This window comes from Artibeus jamaicensis, unplaced genomic scaffold, assembly GCF_021234435.1.
Source record: "Artibeus jamaicensis isolate MK-2021 breed Jamaican fruit bat unplaced genomic scaffold, CSHL_Jam_final contig_332, whole genome shotgun sequence".
NCBI lineage: Eukaryota > Metazoa > Chordata > Mammalia > Chiroptera > Phyllostomidae > Artibeus > Artibeus jamaicensis.
In genome coordinates, this window is record NW_026521788.1 from 4,471,378 (window position 1) to 4,493,673 (window position 22,296).

At 39.4% G+C, this 22,296-nt stretch overlaps 1 protein-coding gene across 4 annotated transcripts in view; it reads right to left on the bottom strand.

The window, feature by feature from the left end:
- FAS (Fas cell surface death receptor) overlaps positions 1–22,296 on the bottom strand; it is a 35,418-nt gene that overhangs the window by 9,469 nt on the left and 3,653 nt on the right. For all 4 annotated transcript variants that reach the window (XR_008391355.1, XM_053664020.1, XM_037156648.2 and 1 more), the window contains exon 2: positions 2,319–2,430. Coding sequence is in view for 3 of the 4 variants with exons in the window: in XM_053664020.1 (XP_053519995.1) it covers positions 2,319–2,430 (112 nt within the window). In the remaining variant the exon portion in view is untranslated. The remainder of the gene's footprint in view (positions 1–2,318; positions 2,431–22,296) is intronic.

A 22,296-nucleotide genomic window follows, 5' to 3' on the forward strand; every position in this document is an offset into this window, starting at 1 on the left:
TCATGGCAATACTTAAAAGAAAACCAAGCCAAAGCACAATTTTATTTGCCTGCCAGTGGTACGATCCTGGTTTCTAAATGAATTGTCCTCTTTGATGAGCTACTTTTCTTTCTTTCCTTCTTTCTGTCTTCCTCTCTCTCTCCTTCCTTTCCTCCCTCTCTCCCACCCTCCCTCTTCCCTTTTCCCTCCCTTCCTTTCTTTATTGATGGGAATAAAATTTAAAGGCAGCAATGATCTACATGAAAGGCTTTCAAGGTTTTTGTGATTTTTCCATTGATTTTGCCCCCACTTAATTCATCAACTCATTTTATCAACTTTACTGAAGTTCTCCAAAGCATTTGAACTAGTTTTCACAGACACACAATCTGTGTTTCTTTGTATTCATATACCATTGGTTATATAATATTTAATTATAATATATTCGTATCACAACACTGATAAGCATAAACAGATCTGGAAGCAGTCTGAACACGGATAAGGCCTGAAATGGAACAGAAGTGGGAGACGTGCTCAGCAGGTTTTGGGGGCCACCCAGGATGTTTCGGAGATGGCGCAGAGAGAATTAGTTAATTCAGCCAGCAGATTGGTTAGCAGTCCCTTCAGGGGGTCTGTGCCCATTGAGAATTATATTAGAAATACATCAGAAAACAAAAACTGTGATCGAACATAGTATTCCAGCCTTCGAATACTCCAAAATTTACTTGGTTGCACATCATTGGGTACCATATGGAAATGTCACATGTTCAATATTTTCCTCTATTTTGACAACACATTTTCTTGTTAATCAAGTAGTCTATCAGTAGGTAAAATTTTTTCACGTTTTTGGTCCATACACATATCCAAATTTCTTTCTGAAAAAGAGCTGGTGGTATATAAGAGTTCTTGACTCACAAGCAAACTCACCGGGGCTGAGAGCACTCCTTAAATGAATGTGAAACAAAGCAAAACACAAAAAAAGCAAATGGACAAAAATCCTAAACAGTTTGAAATGTAAAGCATATTATCTTTGTTTTAATTAGCATTTTAGGTTTAAAAAACATGAAAGATTTGAATTCACAGGACAAATTGATTGTGTTTAGCAAGTTATAAAAATTCAAGAAGCCTCTCTCTCTCTTTCTTCTTGTATTTTTTCCCATCACCATTTAGTCCCCTTATACACCGTCCCCCCTCCAGCAATCACCACACTGTTGTTTATGTCCTAGAGTGCTTTTTCCTTTTCTGCTCCATCTTGTCCAGCTGTCATCCTGCTCTCCATCTATGAGTCTGTCTCCATTTTCCTTGTTAGTTCAGTTTATTCATTAGATTCTACATTTTTTAAAAATATTTATTTATCTTTAGAGGGGAAGGGAAGGAGAGAAATATAAAGTTGTCATGCATCCCTGAATGCCGAGTACACCAGAGGGCTAGATTCTACATTTTTTATTCCTAGTTGCAGAAGAGTAAATGGGCTTAAGTATAAAAGGATTAGATTATAAGAGAGAGCTTCCATAAGGGTTACTAAAACCTGGACAGGAGGCCAAGGAAGCACGGTAGAATCTTCTTATAAACAGGATCCACGCCGGTACAGCAGCCCAAATGCCGAAATCCGGGGAGGCCAGCCAACCGTGGCCTCCTGCTACAGTCCTTTATAGTTGCAGTAGCCTGGCACATAAATCCGTGTATTGTTTTCCTTTACTTTCCTGTCTCACTTCACCGAGCAGCAAGAAGAGATTCATATCTGTATGAAATAGTAGTCAATTGACTCCATGTTGAAAAAAGCTTATGCAGTTGCATTTCGTTTAGCTTCCATTTTGCTGATGTTTAGAGGATTTCCGATCTGAAACTGGTTTGCATTTCAAAATACTGATTTTAAAAAACCGTTGGTTTTTGTCTGTTGCTTCTCCAGCTCAGCTAGTTATTAAGCTGCAAAATGCAAATGTATTTTGCAGGCTTCAGTGTCTTCTAATTGAGAAGTACTGAGATACTTGCTTTCACAGAGCCACAATTAGGATATATTCTAATCATTTCTGATATGACCAGCCTTAATATGCACAAATGAGTCTCCTTTTGTTAATGGAAAATGAAACTAGATAGATAAATCTTCTCATTTCAGACATACATATCACTTGTAAAGTATATTTATTTATACCCTCGTCAGACAAGTGTGATAAAGATGAATTGAACTGGTCTCAAGAAAATAATTTCATAGCTGTTTTCTATTTTCTCAGGAATGCTATCATGCAGGAGAGCCAAACACTGTTAAAATATTTTTCATTATTACCATACAGTATTTTCCACCCCGGTTCTCACTCTGACTGCCGGATGTACATGTAACATACCAGGAAGACATGGCCGACAGCAGAATCTGTCCTGACGCTGTTGGCCTGCTGGGCACCCAGCCTCCCTTTTAGTAACATTCTGACTTGATTCCAACAGCCCAAAGGTAAGTATCTGCAAAAGAAAAGCATGGAGAAAATTTGACTGAGTTCTGAATTAAGCAACTTGGTAAGCAAGGACACACTGCCCCAAAGGACTGCATTTGCCATGGTACCCAGGCAGAATCAGTACTGAGGCTCCACCCTCCTACCCAGTCGCCTCCAAAAAAGGAGCAGATCCATTGAATGACAGTCCAGATCTCGGGTTCTCTAAGCTACCCTAGAATCAGCATCATGAGTGGTAGGAGCCCTGGTGACTGCGGGTAAAGTCACTTACATTCTTCTTCTTCTTTTTTTTTTTTTTTAGTCTGTAAAGTAGAAATAATCTCCTCTTCATGAGTTTGTTAATTGAATGGAATAATGCACTTAAAGGTCTTAGCACAATTTCTGGCTCATTAATACACAGGTGCCCAGTAAGCACTATTATTATTAATTATTATCGTTATTATTATCATAAAGTTCCACTGAGGGGCATCATAGTAGGGTGGGGAGAAACAGGAAATTTCAAAAAGGATGCTGTTTGATTGCCAGCTCTGCCAACAACAGTGTTGCTTTAGGCGAGTTATATAAATAACTTCACTGTCCTCAATGTCCTCATCCATACTAGCCTCAATGTCCTCATCCATACTTCCTGTCTTGAAAAGTAAAGGGTTGTTGTGAAGATAAAAGTGACCATTTCTTCCAAACCTGGTACTTAGTTTATAGCATGTTCTGCTTCTCCCTTCTTCTATACATAGCCATAGAATCAACAGTTTTAGTTCATGCTTCCTGGTTACCAAATCATGCAATGAAGGCAACACAATTTTCTTTACTTTTATTCAGAAAAAAAATGAACTTCACTTAATAGAAAACCAATTTTAATCTGTGTTTTATTCCCTTCTTCTGAAGACACATGCACAGAAGTCTAAGTGACATTTGTGTCAAATTCATCTCAGTTACAGACTAGAGTTCCTTAGAAAAACCAGCTCCTAAAAACGTTTGGAAGCACTGAGAGTGATTTCCAGTTGATTCTTTTCTCAGGTTTCTTAGCATTCATTTGTTTATCTCTCCAAACATAAATTCAAATAATCTCTTATCTTACATGGAATATGAAAATTATATTGCTAAGTACCAAAAAATCTATTAGTTTTGAGGATTTTTTCTCAAGGCGATTTTTTATAGTTTTAATTGCATATATATGTTTTCATACTTTATGGTAATAATACTGACATCTTCTGAATCAAGAGAACTAAATGTTCCACACATGTAAGTCCCTACCACAGAGGTCCCCACCTCTTCCATTTTAGCCCTTCGCCCTGTGTTATCAATGCCTGTACTCCCTTCAGGTTACAGGATACCATGGGGCTTACAAAGAAGGAGAGATGAAGATGTGGCTGACCACTTTCTTCCTGAGATGAAGGTATTTCAAAATGCATTACTAAAATCCAGTCTTTCAAGATGGAAAATGCCACCAAAATATCAAGGAAATAACTGACTCCTTTGGGGTCGCTCATTAGCAAAAGTCAGAGGGCTGGGACTTTTCTAAGTCTCCTAATTCGTATTACAGTGTTGTTACCCCTGCACCCAAGAGGCAGGTGAGCTTTCTGCAGAACATAGCTTACTTTCTGTATGCGAACAACTCCATGTAGAGAACAACTGGTACTAAGACACAGATCTGTGGAGTTATGCCGGAATATGCTGGCTTCCCTCTCAAACCGCTAACTCTTGAATCCAACTGACATTTCTTGAGCACCTACTATGTGCCAGGTTCTGGGACTAAAAACATGAATTGTAACCAAAAATGAATGTTAGGTTTCCAAAAGCAGATTTGTACATGGGCATGACTTGGGAATGTTTTACACATTACATTTGCATGACTCATTAAACACATTTGAATCTATGATCTTTTCATGCAGCTTTGAACAAAAAACTTTATTAGCATCTATTTATCTTTTCAGGATCATAATTCCCTACTTTTTACTTTCTCTACAGGTCATCCTATCATTCTAACAATGTTAGTCCTTCTTCTAGATCAGAAAATATATAGCTAATGAATAATAATTAAATTGGTCACTGTAGAAAATAATAATGTGATTGAAAGCATACCAAATGTTTAATTGCTAAAATGGTAAGGACTTTCAAATAAAAATCATTCCAATTTTTAAGAACCTTTTTTTATCACTACCTTACTGTTCTATTCGACAGCCTGAAATTAAATATACTGTCCATTTAACACTGTGGGCATTGCCAGCACAGGAACACTCTCAAATCACGTAAAAGCCATTCTGTAGCTAGACGAGGTCTGTAAGTCCTGTTTACAACAGTTATAGGGAAAGTGACTCTAAGCAATAGAACTGAGTAGGAGCAGTAGGAACAATTCTCTTCTGTGGTCAGCCACCTCAGTTGCTGTAAAGAGGGAGTTAACGGTGAGATATCACTTCTCTTTCAATTCTCGTTTCTCTTTAGAAACTGGAGAAAATGGCATAGATTTAAACTCCAAAAGGTTTATAGGTTTTGAGCTCGCTGAAATGGACAAGTCAAAGGCACTCAGACTTGATACCCAACAGTGTGGGAGTGTGTGTGTCCTCTGGCCAGAGGGTGCTAATTCACCTACTATTAACAAGACGACAGCATGAGCAGGCTCACAGTCCCTGACTTAAAACGATCAAGTGCTCAGGGGACTAGCACATTTTTGTGCAGTGTGGCATTAGTGCTATTTCTGAAAAACTGTGCATATACTCAGCTTTCTGGGGGCTGCCTAAAAGAAATGTACTTTCCAATTCATTTTGTTTAGCTTTCGAAGGTTTTGATTGGAAATCAAAATCTACTGTCCAAGATACATTCAGAATTTGAGACACGTGAAACCTGGAGCGGAGCAGGGAAGAGCTGCCAAAGTCCAGACCGTGAAGCGCAGCTACCAGTCCCCTCTCCTATTTGCTCACACCTGCTCCACAGAGTCAAAATGCTGGAAATATTTTTTAATTTAGTTCAGCATCAAAAAATTATGTCAAGAATAAAAAAGAAAGATGGGTCTGAAGAACATGTCGTGACTGCTACCTGATACGATCTAAGCAGTGCTTTGTGCAGCTTGTATTCTAAAATATTTTTTTGCATGAGCTTGAGATTGCAGTATGCAAAGATTTAACCCAAACTTTCCAGGCAGACACTGGGGAACTTGGGCTGTGCCAGGGCCGGAAACCCACAACGAACTAAATGATCTGAATGTTCGAAACATTTCTATCAGAAAAGCTTTTGAAAAAGCCAGAAAATAGGTTAAATCAAAGCTCTGAAATGTGAATAAACTAAGGTATATGATAACCAAATGGGATAAAACATGAGGTATAAAAATAATTTTAAATAGTCATTGTAATAAAGATTTAAAAGGGAAACCTCAATTGTATATACTGATGGGGATAAAAACATTAGCTATTCCATTCATAAATTAATTAGTTGAGTACATACTATGTGGTAGAGTGATATCTTGGAATGGAGCAGTGAACAGATAAAGACTCTTCTCTCATAGAGTGTGTTGTGAGTGAAATGTATTGGCCAGTGTTCTCCAGAGAAACAGGACCTAGAGGGTTCATGTGTGTATGTAGAGAGACACAGGACAGACAGACAGAGAGAGAGATTTTAAGGAACTGGCTTTTGCAATCCTGGAGGCTTGGTAATCCAAAATCCAGTGGGGTGGGCCAGCAGGCGGGGTTCAGAGAAAGCAATCCTTCTGGAGGCAGAAATCCTTCCTCAGTTGTCCTGTGAAAGCCTTTAACTAACTGGATGAGGCCCACCCATACTATGGAGCGTGAACTGCTTTACTCAAGAATATCTATTTAAATGTTAATTTCTGTAAAAAATACCTTCAAAAAAACATCCAAAATAATGTTTGATTGAAAATCTGGGTACCATGGTCCAGTCATGCTGACACATAAAATTATGTATCCCGTAGGGGAAGAAATACACATTCTGTCAGAGAGGAGTCGTGCTATTTGAAAGCATACAGCAAACGTGATGTCCTGGAGAGTTCAAGGGGTGGGGCAATGCTGTTTTAGAAGGAGTGGTCTGGGAAGGCCACCGAACAAGAGGACATTTAGGCAGTGATGTAATGGAAGCACAGGTTGCGAGCTGTGTGGGTGGATGTCCAGGAAGGAATTTCTGGGCAGCTCACACGCAGAGGAACTTGGCTTGGCCAAAGGGGAGAAGTACCTGAGGTCCTCAGCAGAAACATCAAGCTTGCTATCAAGATAGCTGAACATTAATGTCTCTGGAACCACACAGATAATTAACATTTTAACGCTGGACACTGTAGTGGAGTCAAATGGCCAACCATAACCATAGACGCTGCAATCACATGGAATCTTGAAATGTCAAAGCAGAAAGGGGCCATAAACATCTATTCAACTTCCAGATAGGTTTATTTTAATGGATTTAATGAGTTTTTCATTATCTGCAGGATTTTAATATTTTCTGCAAGTCAGAAAATGTGCTTCTATCTCTCTTGAATCATTCACAGAAATAAATGCCAGGAGCACCAATCCTTACAGAGTTGTTTACCTATTCTCTCATGACATTGTCTGGCCTTTTACAAAGTCCATTGATATGTATCAATCGCTTCATGGTAGTTACAATAAGCTACTATGCATGAGAATTCTAAGTGCCTTACTTTATAGTTGAGAAAGCTGAACACAGAGTAGATTAACTTGTTCAATAATCCATAATTAGGAGCGGTTATGGGAGGATCTGGCATTTCTAGCCCAAATATGGGCTCTGTTTCAGATTCACAGTTAGTTTCCTAATTACTTTTCCTACATGTAGGCATGCAAACAACTCAATTTGTTTTTAGACAGTGGTTGGCAAGAAGCCTAAGTGTGAGTATACAACAAACCTTCAAAGCAAATGCATGTTGGATGTAGGTGCTGGGAGGGACAGGGGGTGGGGGTGGTCTGGCAGAAGTCAGTCCCAAGGCCTCTAGTCTGGGAAAACTGTGGCAGGATCACCAAGGCTGCGGTTCTGGCTGGCATGAGGGCAGAAGGTCCCAGCCCTGCTCTGCAGTTTGGGAGGAAGCAGAGTTTCCCTCTGACCAATCTGGGAACTGAATGTCCGAGAACAGCAATGGTGTTCCTGGTGAGTGTAGTTTCTTGCAAGGGTGGGGACCTGAAATGTACAAATAATTAGAGACCGGAAATCCTCCTACACTAGAATCTTTGCATTTTCTCCTTTTGAAACACTTAGAAACAGGGCTACATGAGAGTTTGCAGCTTGTCTTAGATGATGAGAAACTGAGAGAACAAATGGACATTCATTAATTATCTGCATCAGTGATGAATCACTTTTCATAGCAAAGGAGGTTACTAAGTAGAAGGAATGAAGCAGGAATGGCCAGACCCAGAAATCGGTGGCAACCCCTATACACATCACTCCAGTCTGACAAGCTCTCCACACTTCCCCAGGAGTTGCACACACTCGAGATCTATCATGGCAGTTACAAATACAGAGGCATCTCAGAGACTGAATTGACAAAACCACTTGAAGAAATTGAAACTCTCATTTAGAATTATTCCAAAAAATCAGTGAAGCAATTGGCCCCGAGAGATGAGCTAGAAGCCAGGTGGTGAAAGACAAATACCATATGATCTCACCTATAAGTGGAACCTAATGAATAAAACACACAAGTGAGCAAGATAGAACCAGAGACATAGAAATAAGGAACAAACTGACAAGGACTAGAGGGGAGGGGAAAGAGGGGTAATGGGGGAAAGAAGAGAAGGGTCATCAAGGAACACGTATAAAGGACCCACATCCTATATAACGGCCAACAGGGTGGGGACTGACTAAGGGAGCAGGGGCGTCGGGGGGTGGTCATTGGGGGGTAGGGCAGAGGAGAGCATGGGGAAAAATTGGGACAATTTGGGGTCCCAAATTGGGATAATTGAACAACAATTTTTTAAAAGAAAGTAAAAAGTTACCTCTTTTGTTCTTTGTGAAGTTCAAAGCAAAGTGGAAAAGCATTTTAAGAAGTAGCAGAGGGTTGGGTGGGGTGAGGAGAGTGGCGGAAGTGCAGAAGGGAGGTCATTCAATACCACCACTGTGCTCGGGTGCTGCAGGAAAATGCTGTGAGGATCAGGGACTGCTCTGAGTAATTCAGGGACTGCTCTGAGTAATGGTCACCCAGAGTGTTCAGTGCTGCAGGTCGGGATTAAGAAAACAGAAAGAAGGGGGGCAAAGGGGGAATATTTTATGAGAAAAATGTTTCGGCAAGAAATTATTTTAACACAACAAATGAGTGTTCATTTCTAGTTAGTGAGACCGTGAATTATTTTTTGTGTTTCGTGGGGTCATTTTTTTGTTTTGGTTTTGTTTTGTTTTGTTTTGCTTAACTCATCTGTTTTTCCTGTACTGGATATGTGTTAGTTGTATAATGAAAAAAATCAAAAGGCACAATTTAAAGTTAGGATTAAAGCTAGGAGGTGGCAGGATTGTGTTAAGCATGAAGATCTTTATTGATTTATCGTTTGTATTATTCTCTCTTGATGAGATTAGAAAGTCCGGGTAATGACAGTTGTGAATCTATAATAGCAGCCTAGAATTTGGAAGGTGGAAAATATGCCGAGTCTTTGAATTATGAGCATTTAATCCTTCATATAAATCTTCCGTCTTTTGCTACTCTAGGTTTCAACAGTAGTACTATAATTTTCTTAAATCCAACATCATAACTGTTCACCTTTAACTGGATATACTTTGTTGAAGTAGTGTTACCAGGGTTCTTTAACTTGTATTTGGTCAACTGAGACTAAGTATATCTCCACTTATAATGGCAGAGTTCTTCGATAATGAAGAAAGTTTTGCCTTATTTTTTAAGTAAAATTGGACAAAAACAGGTCTCATGTTAAAAGAACCCAATTTTTTAATTCATGAAATTGAAAGTTTGGTTATATATCCCCACAAAATGGTGCAGTAAATATTCACTCTGATTAAATCTTGGTGTATTTCCTTAAGCAACACTACCAGAGAAGTATACCTTACTGAGCACATCCTGAGGGATTCTTATGGTGGGAACACATCATGAATTGCTAGACTGTCAAAGAGATGATAAACACAAAGACTAACCCAAAGTCTCTCATAATTTAGCAGCTCATTGTGCTGTTGCTGAACTATGAATAAATAGATATATTTCTCAGAATGATGCCTATTTCTACACATTTCGAGAGAACATGGGCTGACTTTCTTGTGTGGCTGATAAACTGACTTAAAAAAGTCTAATAATGCAGCCCTCGCTGATGTGGCTCAGTGGACTGAGCATGGGCTATGGACCGAAGGGTCGTCAGTGCAATTCCCAGTCAGGGCACATGCCTGGGTTGCAGGCCAGGTCCCCAGTGGGGGCCACCTGAGAGACAACTACACATTGATGTATCTCTCCTTTTCTTTCTCCCTCCCTTCCCCTCTCTCTAAAAATAAATAATAAAATCTCTAAAAAAATCTAATGATGCAGTCCTTGCCTATCCAAAAGAGGATACATTCCAAGTCCCCCAGTGGTTGCCTAAAACTGCAGGTAGTACCGAACCCTGTATATACTGACTTTTCCCACATAAAGTTTAACTGATAAATTAGGCACAGTAAGAGAGGAACAACAATAACTAATAATAAAGTAGAACAATTATAACAATATATGGCAATAAAAACTATGCAAATGTGGTCTTTCTATTTCTCAAAATATCTCTTTGTACTGTTCTCATCTTTCCTCTTGTGATACGGGGTGACACATCGCCTATGCAATGAGATGGACGACGCAGGCATTGTGACATATGCTTGTGCTTTTAGGCCATTGTTAAATAAAATAAGGGTCATTTGAACACAGCACTGAGACACCACGACAGTCTGATAACCAAGGCCATTACCAAGTGACTAACAGGCAGGCAGTGTATACAACACGACAAAGATGAGTCACGTCACAGGTGGGATGAAGTGAAATGGCACAAGGTGTCATCACATTACTCAAACGGTGTTTAATTGAAAAATTATATATTGTTCATTTCTGGAATGTTCCATTTAACCTTTTCAGACCACAGTTGACTGTGGTAACTGAGAAAGCAGGGATGCATAGTCACCCATACAGACTAACTACTTTAGGGACTGTGGGTATATTCATTTATATGTATAAGTTCTAGAGAGTTGGTTTTAAAAGACCAGGAACATTATTTTATATTTTAATGCATTGTTTTTAAAATTGTGCCTATAATACAGGTCTAATACTTATCCCAATTTTCAAGCATAATAAAATTCTTAGTCATTTAAAATTAAATGGCATGTTAAAAAATAACATGTTAATTAACGTTAATTTAACATGACTTAAAATTAAGTCACATGTTAATAGTGACTTGAAATTAGATATCTCAAATTGAAAGTGGACATTTTAACTCCTCGCTCAGAATTGCAGACAGATTGATGAGACTGGGTGGATGACGGGGTTCTAGGGGAAGAAGCCCCCCCTGGCCCTATCACGCAGACCCTCTCTCAGAATTCAGCTAAGAGCTAACAGAAAGCAATGGATTACTTGGATGGTAGAAAAAGAAAGTGAGAAAAAAAATTTAAAGTGTTCACACTAGTTGTCTCCAGCTAATTCCTAAGATCTTAGACATATAACCTGAAATTTAATATCATTGTATGTACAGTTTTAGAGCAGAAAAGGGGTTAAAGATGACACAGCCCAAACCCGTCATTTGAGAGAGGAGGCCCTGCCCCACACTGGTGCAGGACTGGTCCGCGGCACTCTGCTCACTCAGACTCAGGACTGTAATGGACGGACCTGTGTCTCCCCTACCTCCAAACTCTTAGGTTGAAGTCCTAACTCCCAGTACCCCAGAATATTACCATATTTAAAGATCTTTAAAGAGGTAATTAAGTGAAAAATGAAGTCTGTAGGGCGTGCCCTAACTCAGATGACTAGTGTCTCTGTGAGAAAGAATCTGTTTCAGGAAATTTGGTCTCAGACACGAAGAGACGATGGTGGAGACAGGGAGAAGGGCATTCCCAAGCCACAGGTCCTTTCCTCATGGTCCTTGGAAGGATTCAATCTTGCCAACAGTGTATTTGCAGACTTCTGGCCTCCAGAACCGTGAGAAACTGAGTTTCTGTAGTTTAAGCCACCCAGTCTGTGGTACTTAGTTAGGCAGTCCTAGAAAATTAATACAAGGACTGACCTACAGCCTCTTGATTCACTTGGATTCTGGATTTGAAGGATGTCAGGTGCATATGCATTTGGGATTCCTCATAGTGAGCACAAGCATTTCTTGTCTTGCACTATCAATGATCTCAATAAACAAAAGATTTCAAATGGTTTTTAGATCTGGAATCACCAGGGGCTGATAGGAACCTGAACTGCTTCTTGCCAGCCTCCCAGGCACCACGAGGTGGGTTGAAATCTCATTGGCTTCTGCTGCTGAGAACACAAATGGAAAAATACGTGAAGCTCAGCTGATTAATTCTGCTCACTTGCTTTCCAGACTTTTAGTTACTCATCAACACTAGAGGAAAAAGAAGTTCAAAAAAAATAATGTGAATAGTTCACCTTTCCAATTAAATAATGCATCTCTAACATATTCGTGTAAAAAATGACATTTTGTAGTAGGTACATTATTGAAAGACTGAAATAAAAATAAATTAAAGAAAATTTTCTACATGAAAGAGATAAGCGAAGATTCCATTCGTTCTCTTTTTCTAAATTTATAAATAAAGATACACAGGAATCTTATCACAGTAATGTCTTCTTTCTTCCTTAAGATCAGTGTCTGTGAGGACTTGGAGAAAGGTAACTGAGGCAGGGGGAGAAGTGACTGGTTAAACCTCTGACTCATCAAGCAAAAAATAAAATAAAATGAGGAACCTTGAAAATTCCATTGGGGATCAGATTTTGAGTTTAGTGCTAGCATTAGAAAAATAGTTCTCAAAATCTTGACAACATCAAAATCAAGCAATGATGTTTTTTTAAAAAACATGTGTAGGTCCCACCACAGAGCTAAAGAATCAAGATGGTTGAGAGTGAGGCCCTCCTTGTGATTATCTTAAACAAGCACCCCAGTTACATTGATGCACGCTGCTGTCGGAGAAAAACTGGGCTCAGCGAAACAAAATCACAGGTTAGCAGGTTATATTTACATCAGAGGAGAAACGAGATTTACAGATTGACAACATCTGTGTTCTGCACTTGGAAATCAGAATTTGACTTTTCATGGAGAAATAATGACCCTTCCAGAAATAAGCCTAACCACCCCACCCCACCCCCCAAAAACAAGTCATCTTTGGTGGAAGAAAAGGATAATGGAAAGACGACAAAATCCCAAACTAGTGCCCTAGAGTCCTCATGCCCAGCGGAGCCACAGTGGTAAATAACACAGGAGTAAAGCGCTCAGAGGGAAAGGAAAGGAATGTGTAGGAGGGGCTTGTCTAAAAGGAGACGCCCTGGACGAGAAGGGCAGCCATCTGGTTCAGGGGAGTGGGGACCATGGAGCATGTGGGCCCAGTCCTTCCATTTTATAATCACATCTTATATTTTTATGGCCTCCCAGAACACAGAGGTGCATAAATCGATAACACCACAAGTCTTAACTGGAGGGAAGTCTGTTGTTAATTAATCCAATGCCCAGTTTATTGTAATTATGCAAATTTATCCCAGTTCACAGCTTGACAAAACCTACAGTAGGCTTGCTCTCCCACCCAGCTGAGTACAGCTATCTGCTGATGGAAATACGCAGTAAGATTTGCAAATTTATATGATTTCCTTGCTCAAAATGCATAACTTCACACTAAGTTCACTACCATCCCCACTTAGTAGAACATGCGCCAGTTGTCCGATATTGCTGAGACCGCTGATTCTAAATGCCCTAAGAGGGAATGGCACAGTTGTACTAAAGTTCACTCCGAATCAGAAAGGGAGCTGTGATGGAAGAGGACGTCTGGTCCGCTTCCTTGGGGAGGATGAAATCACCCATCTTACTATGATCAACTTCTTTCTAATTTCAGCCTTGCTGCTCATGCTCTCACTCCAAAGCAAAAAGAGAATGCAAGGAGGTTGAGTTATTCATTCCTGTTTAAGGCTGAAGTAAAGATACTTAACTGGTGTTCGCAGTCCGACCACATCAGAAAAGCAAGTCACTTTACTTTTCTTTTTAAAGCAAGGATCTTCCAGAGAATGAAAATAATTTATTAGAAAGTTAAATGCTGTTTTGTCACTGTTGTGAATGGATGCGCACACACAGCAAAAAGAAGACCACACAAACACACTGTAAATGTGAACACCACGTGAGCTAACAAGGTATGGAGTAGGACAGTGTAGGCCCGATTGTTGAGATCAGGCCTCAATTTGTACAGACACTCAGGTAGAAGAACAGACTGTGAGGATCAGGAAACTCTTTATAAGGTGCTTACAATATTTCTAACATAATTTTTAGCTACTAATATGTATATATTAATATCTACAAGGTTTTGGTAATGATTACATATGTGTGTATATATATATATGTGTGTATATATACATATATAATCATTGTATATGTACATCTCTCACTACATTTAAGAAATGTTTCTTTTGCCCTGGCTGGTGTGGTTCAGTGGATTGAGTGCCAGCCTGTGAACTAAGGGATCGCCTCTCTGATTCCCAGTCAGGGCAGGTGCCTGGGTTGCAGGCTGGGTCCCCAGTAAGGGGTACACAAGAGGCAATCACACACTGATGTTTCTCTCCCTCTCTTTTTCCCTCCGTTCCCCTCTCTAAAAATAAATAAATAAAATATTTAGAAAATGTTTTTATAATAAATTATAATAAAATAATGTGATAAGAATTATAATCATCGAGAGTTATTTAATAGATGCCCTCTTTGTAAGGCATCCAGTAAAAATTCTGAGGTAAAATTATGTAGAAATAGGAAAAGATTTATATATATACACACACGTACACAAAGTGACAAAAGGCAGACTATAAATATCGGTGAGTAAACATTTAATTTTGTATATGTGCACACAAGGCAAGGAGGCTATAAGTAAAACAAAAACACTTATATTAGTTGGTGAAATATTGAGGTTTTTTCCCCAAGAATTACTTTTTGGCCCTGACTGGTGTGGCTCAGTGGGTTGGGCATTGTCTTGCAAACTAGGAGACCTGGAATCAAACTAGGAGATTTGATTCCAGGTCTTCCAGGTCGGGGCACATGCCTGGGTTGCAGGCCAGGCCCACAGTAGGAGGAATGCAAGAGGTAACCAATCAATGTTCCTCTCACACATCAATATTTCTTTGTCCCTTCCTTCCCCTCTCTCTAAAAATAAATTCATAGAATCTTAAAAAAAGAAGGAAAAACCATTTTTGTGTCACATCAGATGATTAATGTCTCTATATTTATCTATTTAAAAAAAAGAGATGGAATCACCATCCTAATTTGGTGTAACTTGCTTTTTATCTTATGAATCAAGTTTTAAATTATGCCATTTTATTATATTTTATCTTAAGTACTTTAGCATAAGTCTTTAGTACCTATTAGAAAACATGTGCTCTTTAAGGGACTTTTGAGACCCAAGATAATTTGCCAAAATGGTATTTAACTCACCAGGGGTTTTCAAGTGGGGGATTTCCTTATTCACGTTTCAAACTATTTCTTAGAAAACAGTTATTCTCTCCAACTGGCAGCTGTACTACAGTGAGCTGGCATCCCTAAAGCATTTTAGTAGCCTGCAGAGAGATAGATTCCTTTGAAACAGATACTTCCACTACCAGAACTACTTAGAAGAAAATTACTTGGCTAGTGTCCCAAAGAAATTCACTCAGAAACAGCATCCCAATGCAGGCCCTCTTTGCCAGAGGGATGTCTCAGCTGCAAAGGTTCCCCCTGAGAAGTCCTGGCTCTCAACCTCAAGTCAGGATGCCCAGCCTAGAGCACCAGAGCTGGGAAGAGGCATCTACATAACATTTGGCTGTGCAAATCAGTAGGGATTCTGTTTGCCAGGGAGAGATGAGGGTGCTAGAGACACAGGTGCCCTCTTAAAGGGCCAAAGCATAAAATCTCATTCACAGCCACTCACCTAGGGCTTGGCAGAGGGAGGGCAGAATAAACTAGAGTCGATTGAGGAGGGAATGGGGTTTGTGGCTGTGGAGAGAGAGCTGAAGGGATAGCCTCTGGATTCTTATGCTGAGTCATTCCCCCACACTACAGACATCATCTTTCTTGGGTGGAGCACTTCCCTCCGTGTGGCATCAGCCATCAGGAAATGAAAGAGCTCCACACTCTGGACTATCTGTTGCCCCGCTCTGAAGAATTTGTGCCCTCCTGATGAGTCAGCTGCCTGGGTCAGTGTGTACAGGGCTAGGCAGACTCAGGGTGTCAGTGACTAAGTTGTACAGCTTTGTGGCAGGAGCCATTCTGCCCATGTTCCCAGGAAACTGACTGGTAGTGCTTCCCACCACAAAAGACCCACTAACTCCACCCTCTGGGCTCCCCACAGCTCTGTGCTCAGGACTCTTAATGGCTCTTCCCCATTGATCTCTGGGATCCCTGGGCAGATTCCAGGACAGACAGTTGTGTGGCCCAGGGGCAAGGGCCACTTCTCCAATCTTTCCCCAAGCCTGACTGATACCTCTGCCTCACAAGAGACTCACTGGTCCCACCCTCCTGACTCCTCCTGAGACCAACCTCCTGAGTCTGGAACATAGAAAGTTGTGCGTCTCTAGGACAGGAGCCATTTTCCCCTTGTTCACCCTGCCAGTGAAGAGCCCTCCCACCTCACGGCCAAATCTTCATGTGTTTGGGCCTATAAACTCTTCTGGCCTCACTCTGACAACTGCCTGAGACACTGCCCCATCACAAAGGGTGACTGCCAGACTAGGTGTACCCTGGGACATTCGCGGAGTGGCCTCAGACCCATCACTGGCACTGAGTTTGAACCCATGAACACCACTCAACCCTACCTGGTGACTCACTGAGAACATACCTCATGCAACTCAAGTACCACTAGAGGCTCAGTGACTGAGCCTAATGGGCAGGTAGTAGGCAGAAGCAGGCAGAGGCAGATCTCAGGGAGACTTGAACCTTTTGCTGAGCTGCCACTGGGCTTGGTGCTGGTGGAAGCTGGACTTGGTGTGCAACTTTGTCCTTCCTACATACACCAGGGCACAGCAGAGGTAGCCAAAAGCTGTGCATCACTTTGTAGTTCCAAACACATTGTCCATGGCCAGTCACAGACAGAGTGTGACAATGACCTGCACCGGAGTCCCTCCCAAGAAGCCCCAGAACAGATATACCCAGAGGATAACTCAGACACCACCAGAACAGGATCTGATTCACTTCATGAGTAGCATATCCAAAGGGAGATCTTGGCAAGCATCAGACTATGCTGAGGCAAAATCCACTTCATGTGCTCAGCACCTGCACAGCAGCTTGTACACAGTGGTCAGGGTCAATCCTCACCATCAACCAGCCTGAGGGTGAACTCCACACATGGATGGGGAAACAGCAATCAAGGCTCAACTACAACAGGCAAGCCCACATAACCCACACAAGGGACACTTGAGGAGCACCCAGCCCAGATGATCAAGGAGACTGCACCACTGGGTCCCACAGGACACCTACTGAATAAGGCCACCATACTGAAACTGAGAGACATAATGCATAGAAGCAAACATAAAGAGGCAGCCAAATGGGGAGACAAAAAACATACTCAAATGAATAGACAAGAGAAATCTCCACATAAAAAGATAAATGAAATGAAGGCAAGCAGATTTAGAGTTCAAAAAGCAATGATAAGGATGCTTAAGAAACTTAGTGAAAACTTCAAAAGCATGAAAGAGGACATAGACACCATAAAAACAATCAATCAAAAATTAAGAATACAATATCTGAAATGAATAATATACTAGAAGAAATAAACAGTAGATTAGATGAAGTAGAGGAATGAATCAGTCATTTGGAACATAAGGTAGCAAAAAACACCTAGTCAGAGTAGCCAAAAGAAAAAAAGAATTTGAAAAAATAAGGATGGTTTAAGGGACCTTTGGGACAATGTGAATTATAGCAACACTTGCATCACAGGAGTATGAGAAAGAAAAGAAAGAGAGAGAGAGGGAACTGAGAAACCATTTGATGAAACAATAACTGAAAACTTCCCAAACCTGGTAAGGAAAAAGACATACAAGTCCAGAAGCACAGGGAGTCCCAAGCAAGATGAACCCAAAGAGGTCTACACCAAGACACACCATAGTTAAGGTGCCAAAAGTTAAAGACAAAAAGAGAATCTTAAAAGCAGCAAAAGAAAAGCAATTACCTACAAGGAAACGCACTAAGACTGTCAGCTGATTTCTCAGCAGAAACATTTCAGGCCAGGAGGGATTGGCATGAAATATTCAAAGTAATGAAAAGCAAGTACCTAGAACCAAGACTACTTTACCCAGCAAGGCTATCATTTAAAATTGAAGGAGAAATAAAGAGCTTCCCAGGCAAGAAAACAAACAAACAAACAAAAAAAAAAACTAAAGGAGTTTGTTACCACCAGACCAGTATTACAATAAATGCTAAATGGTCTTCTGGAAGAAAAAGAAGACAACAGTGGAAGGTAGCTATGAGAATGAAATTGCAATAAACACATACATATCAATCGTCACTTTAAATGTAAGTGACTTAAACGTTACAATCACAAGAATAGGGTAGCCCTGGCAGGTGGGTCAGTTGGTTGGAGTGTCATCCGGAGCACCAGAAAGGGTGTGGGTTCAATCCCCACTCAGGGCACATACCTAGGTTGCAGGTTCAATCCTCTGTAAGGGCCTGTACAGGAGGCAACTGATCAATGTTTCTCACACTGATATCTCTCTTTCTGTCTCTCAAGTCAATCAATATATCCTTGGTTGAGGATTAAAAATAAGACATAGGATAACTAAATGGATAAGAAAACAAGACTCGTATATATGTTGTTACAAAACACCCACCTCAGAACAAAAGACACACAGAGACTAAAAGTAAAGGGATTGAAAAAGATATTTCATGTCAATGAAAAGGGAAAAAGCCTGGGATAGCAGTACTTATATTTGACAAAATAGACTTTAAAATCCAGGCTATAGTAAGAGGTAAAGAGAGACACTACATAATGATAAAGAGAGCAATCCAACAAAAGGATGTAACACTTCTAAACATTTATGCACTCAGCATAGGAACACCTGAATATATAATGTGTATCTTGATGGATATAACAGGAAAGATCAACAGTAATACAGTCATAATAGGGAGTTTTAACACCCCAATGATATCAGCGGATAGATCTTCTAGACAGAAAATGAAAGTGGCAGGATACACATTCTCTTCAAGTGCACATGGAACAGCATCTGGGATAGACCACGTGTTAGGACACAAAACGAGTCTCAGTAAATTTAAGAAGATTGAAATCACATCAAGCATCTTCTCTGACCATAATGGCATGAAACTAGAAATCAATCAAAAGAAAAAAAAACTTATAAACACACAAAGACATGGAGACTAAATAACATGTTACTAAACAATAAATGGGTTAATAATGAGAGCAAGGAAGAAATTAAAATATACCTTGAAACAAGTGAAAACGAGAACACAACAACCCAAAGTCTATGGAACAGTGCAAAGGCAGTCTTCACAGGGAAATTCATAGCATTGCAGGCCTACCTCAAGAAACAACAAAAATATCAAACAATCTAACTTCACACTTAAAGGAACTTGGAAAAAGAACTACAAACACCCCTGGCTTGTGTGGCTCATGGACTGAGTGCTGGTCTGCAAACCAAAGGGTTGCTACTTCTATTCCTGGTCAGGGCACATGCCTGGGTTGCAGGCCAGGTCCCCAGTTGGGGGTGCATGAGAGGCAACCACACATGGTTGATGCTTCTCTCTCATTCTCCCCTCCTTCCCTTCTCTCTAAAAATAAATAAATAAAATATTTTTAAAAAATAACAAAAAACAAAGCCCAATGTAAGTAGCAGAAAGGACGTAATAAAGATTAGAGCAGAAATAAATGAAATAGAGTATTAAAAAAACTACTAAAGATCAATGAAACAAAAGGTTGGTTCTTTGAAAAGATAAACAAGACTGACAAACCCTTAACAGATTAATCAAGAAAAAAAGAGAAAGGACCCAAATAGACATAATCAGAAATTAAAGAGGAGAAGTAACAACTGACACCAAAGAAATACAAAGAATCATGAGAAAATATTACAAGCAACTATATGCCAACAAATTGGACAATCAGGAAAAAATGGATAAATTCCTAGAAACATACAATCTTCCAAACTACATCAGGAAGAATCAGAGAATATGAAAAGACTGATTATAACTAATTAAATTAAAGCAATAATCAACTCCCAACAAACAAACGTCCTAGAACAGATGGCTTCCCAAGTGAATTTTACCAAACATTTAAAGAACTGACACCTATCCTTCCTTATCAAACTATTCCAAAAATTCAAGAGGAGGTAAAACTCCCAAGCTCATTTTATAAGGCCAGTATTATCCTAATTTCAAAGCCAGATAGAGACACTACGAAGAGAGAAAATTATAGGCCAATATCCCTGATGAATATAGATGTTAAAATCCTTAACAAAATATTAGCAAACCAGATCCAGCAATACATTCAAAAGATCATACACCATGATCAAGTTGAATTTATTTCAGGGATGCAAGTTTGGTACAATATCTGCAAATCAATAAATGTGATACACTCCACAAACAAAATAAAGGATAAAAATTACATGATCATACCAATAGATGCAGAAAAAGCATTTGATAAATTCCAGCACCCATTTATGACAAAAACTCTCAGCAAAGTGGGAAAAAAGGGAACACACCTCAACATAATAAAGGCTAATTATGAACACTGACCCCCTACTTCATACTCAATGGATAAAAACAAGAAGCATTCCCCCAAAGATTGGGAAAAATACAAGGATGTCCACTTCTGCCAATCTCTTTCAACACAGTACTGATAGTCCTGTGCAATCAGGACAAGAAGCAATCAGACAAGAAGAAGAAAATAAAAGGCATCCAAATTGGAAAGGAAAAAGTAAAACTGTCATGATTTGCAGATGATGCGATTCTCTTCATATATAGAGAACCCTAAAGACTTCACCATAAAACTGCTAAAACTAATAAACACAAAATAAATATCCAGAAATCATTTTATATCATTTTTTAATATAGTAGTAGTGACCTCTTAGAAAGAAAAACTAAGAGAACAATCCCAATTACTATTGCATCAAAATAAAATAAAATAAAATAAAATAAAATAAAATAAAATAAAATACCTAGGAATAAATTTAATCAAGAATGTAAAAACTTGTACTTGAAAAATTACAATGCACTTGAAGAAAGAAATATAAGAAAATACAAATAACTGGAAGCACATACCATGTTTATGGATAGAAAGAATTAAGATCATTAAAATGTCCATGGTACCCAAAGCAATCTATAGATTCAATGCTATTCACTCAAGATACCAATGGCATATTTCAAAGAACTTAAATAGATATTTCAAAAGTTTATATAGAACCACAAGAGACTCTGAAAGCCACAGCAATGTACAGAATAACAAAGTCAGAGAAATCACACTACCTGATCAAGCTGTACACAAGGCCATAGTAATCAAAAGAGCACAGTACTAGCTTAAAGACAGATATACAGGTCAATAGAACAGAGTAGAGAACTGAGAAATAAACCTATGCTTTTATGCCAATTAACTTTTCACAAAGGAGGCAAGAACATACAATGGGGTACAATAGTCTATTCAATAATTGGTGTTGAAAAAATTGGACAGATACATGCAAAATTAGAACGTCTTCCTATACCATATAGAAGAATAAATTCAAAATGGATTAAGACTTAAATATAAGACTCAAAACCATAAATATCCTAGAAGAATACAGGCAGTAAAATCTCAGTCATTTCTCATAGTAATATTTTTTTCTGATTGTCTCCTCAGGCAAGGGAAACTAAAGAAAAAATAAACAAGTGGGACTACATCAAGCTAAAAGTTTGTGTGCATCAAAGGACCATCAACAAAATGAAAAGACAACCAACCCACTGAATGGCGGAACATATTTGCCAATGACAAATACAATAAGGGGTTAATATCCAAAGTTTATAAAAAATTTAAACAACTGAACACCAAAAAGACAAAGAGTCCAATTTAAAATGGGCAAAGGACGGGAATAGATACTTCTCTAAGAAAAGATACCAATGGCCAATGACATATGAAAAGATGGTCAACATCACTAATCATCAGAGAAATGAAAATGAAAACCACAATGAGATATCACCTCACACCTGTCAGGATGGCCATCATCAATAAATCAACAAACAACGGTTGTCAAGGATGTAGAGAAAGGAAGACCTTCATGTATTGTTGGTGGGAATGCAGATTAGTGCAGCCACTGTGAAAAGCAGCATGGAGATGCCTCAAAAAATTGAATGGGCACTGCAGCATTATTAACAATAACCAAGATCTGGAGACAGCCCAATCGCCATCAGTAGATGAGTGGATAAAAAAGATGTGTTTATTTACACAGTGGAATACTACTCAATCATAAAAAAGAAGGAAACTTTATCTTTTGCAAGAGCATGGATGGGCCTGGATAAATAAGCCAGTCAAAGGAGGACAAGTACCATGTTATTTCACTTACATGTGGAACCTAAAGAACAATATAAAGAAACAAAATAGAAACAGACTCACAGACACAGAGAACAAACAGACAGCTGTCAGAGGGGATGGGGCTTGGAGGGCTTTGTGAAAAAAGGTAAGTAAGTTAAGCAAAACCAACCAACCAAACAAACAAACAAAAACTTACAGACACAGACAACACTAGGTGATCTGATCACCAGAGGAAAAGGGGGTGGGGGGAGGTAGAAACGGATACGAGGAG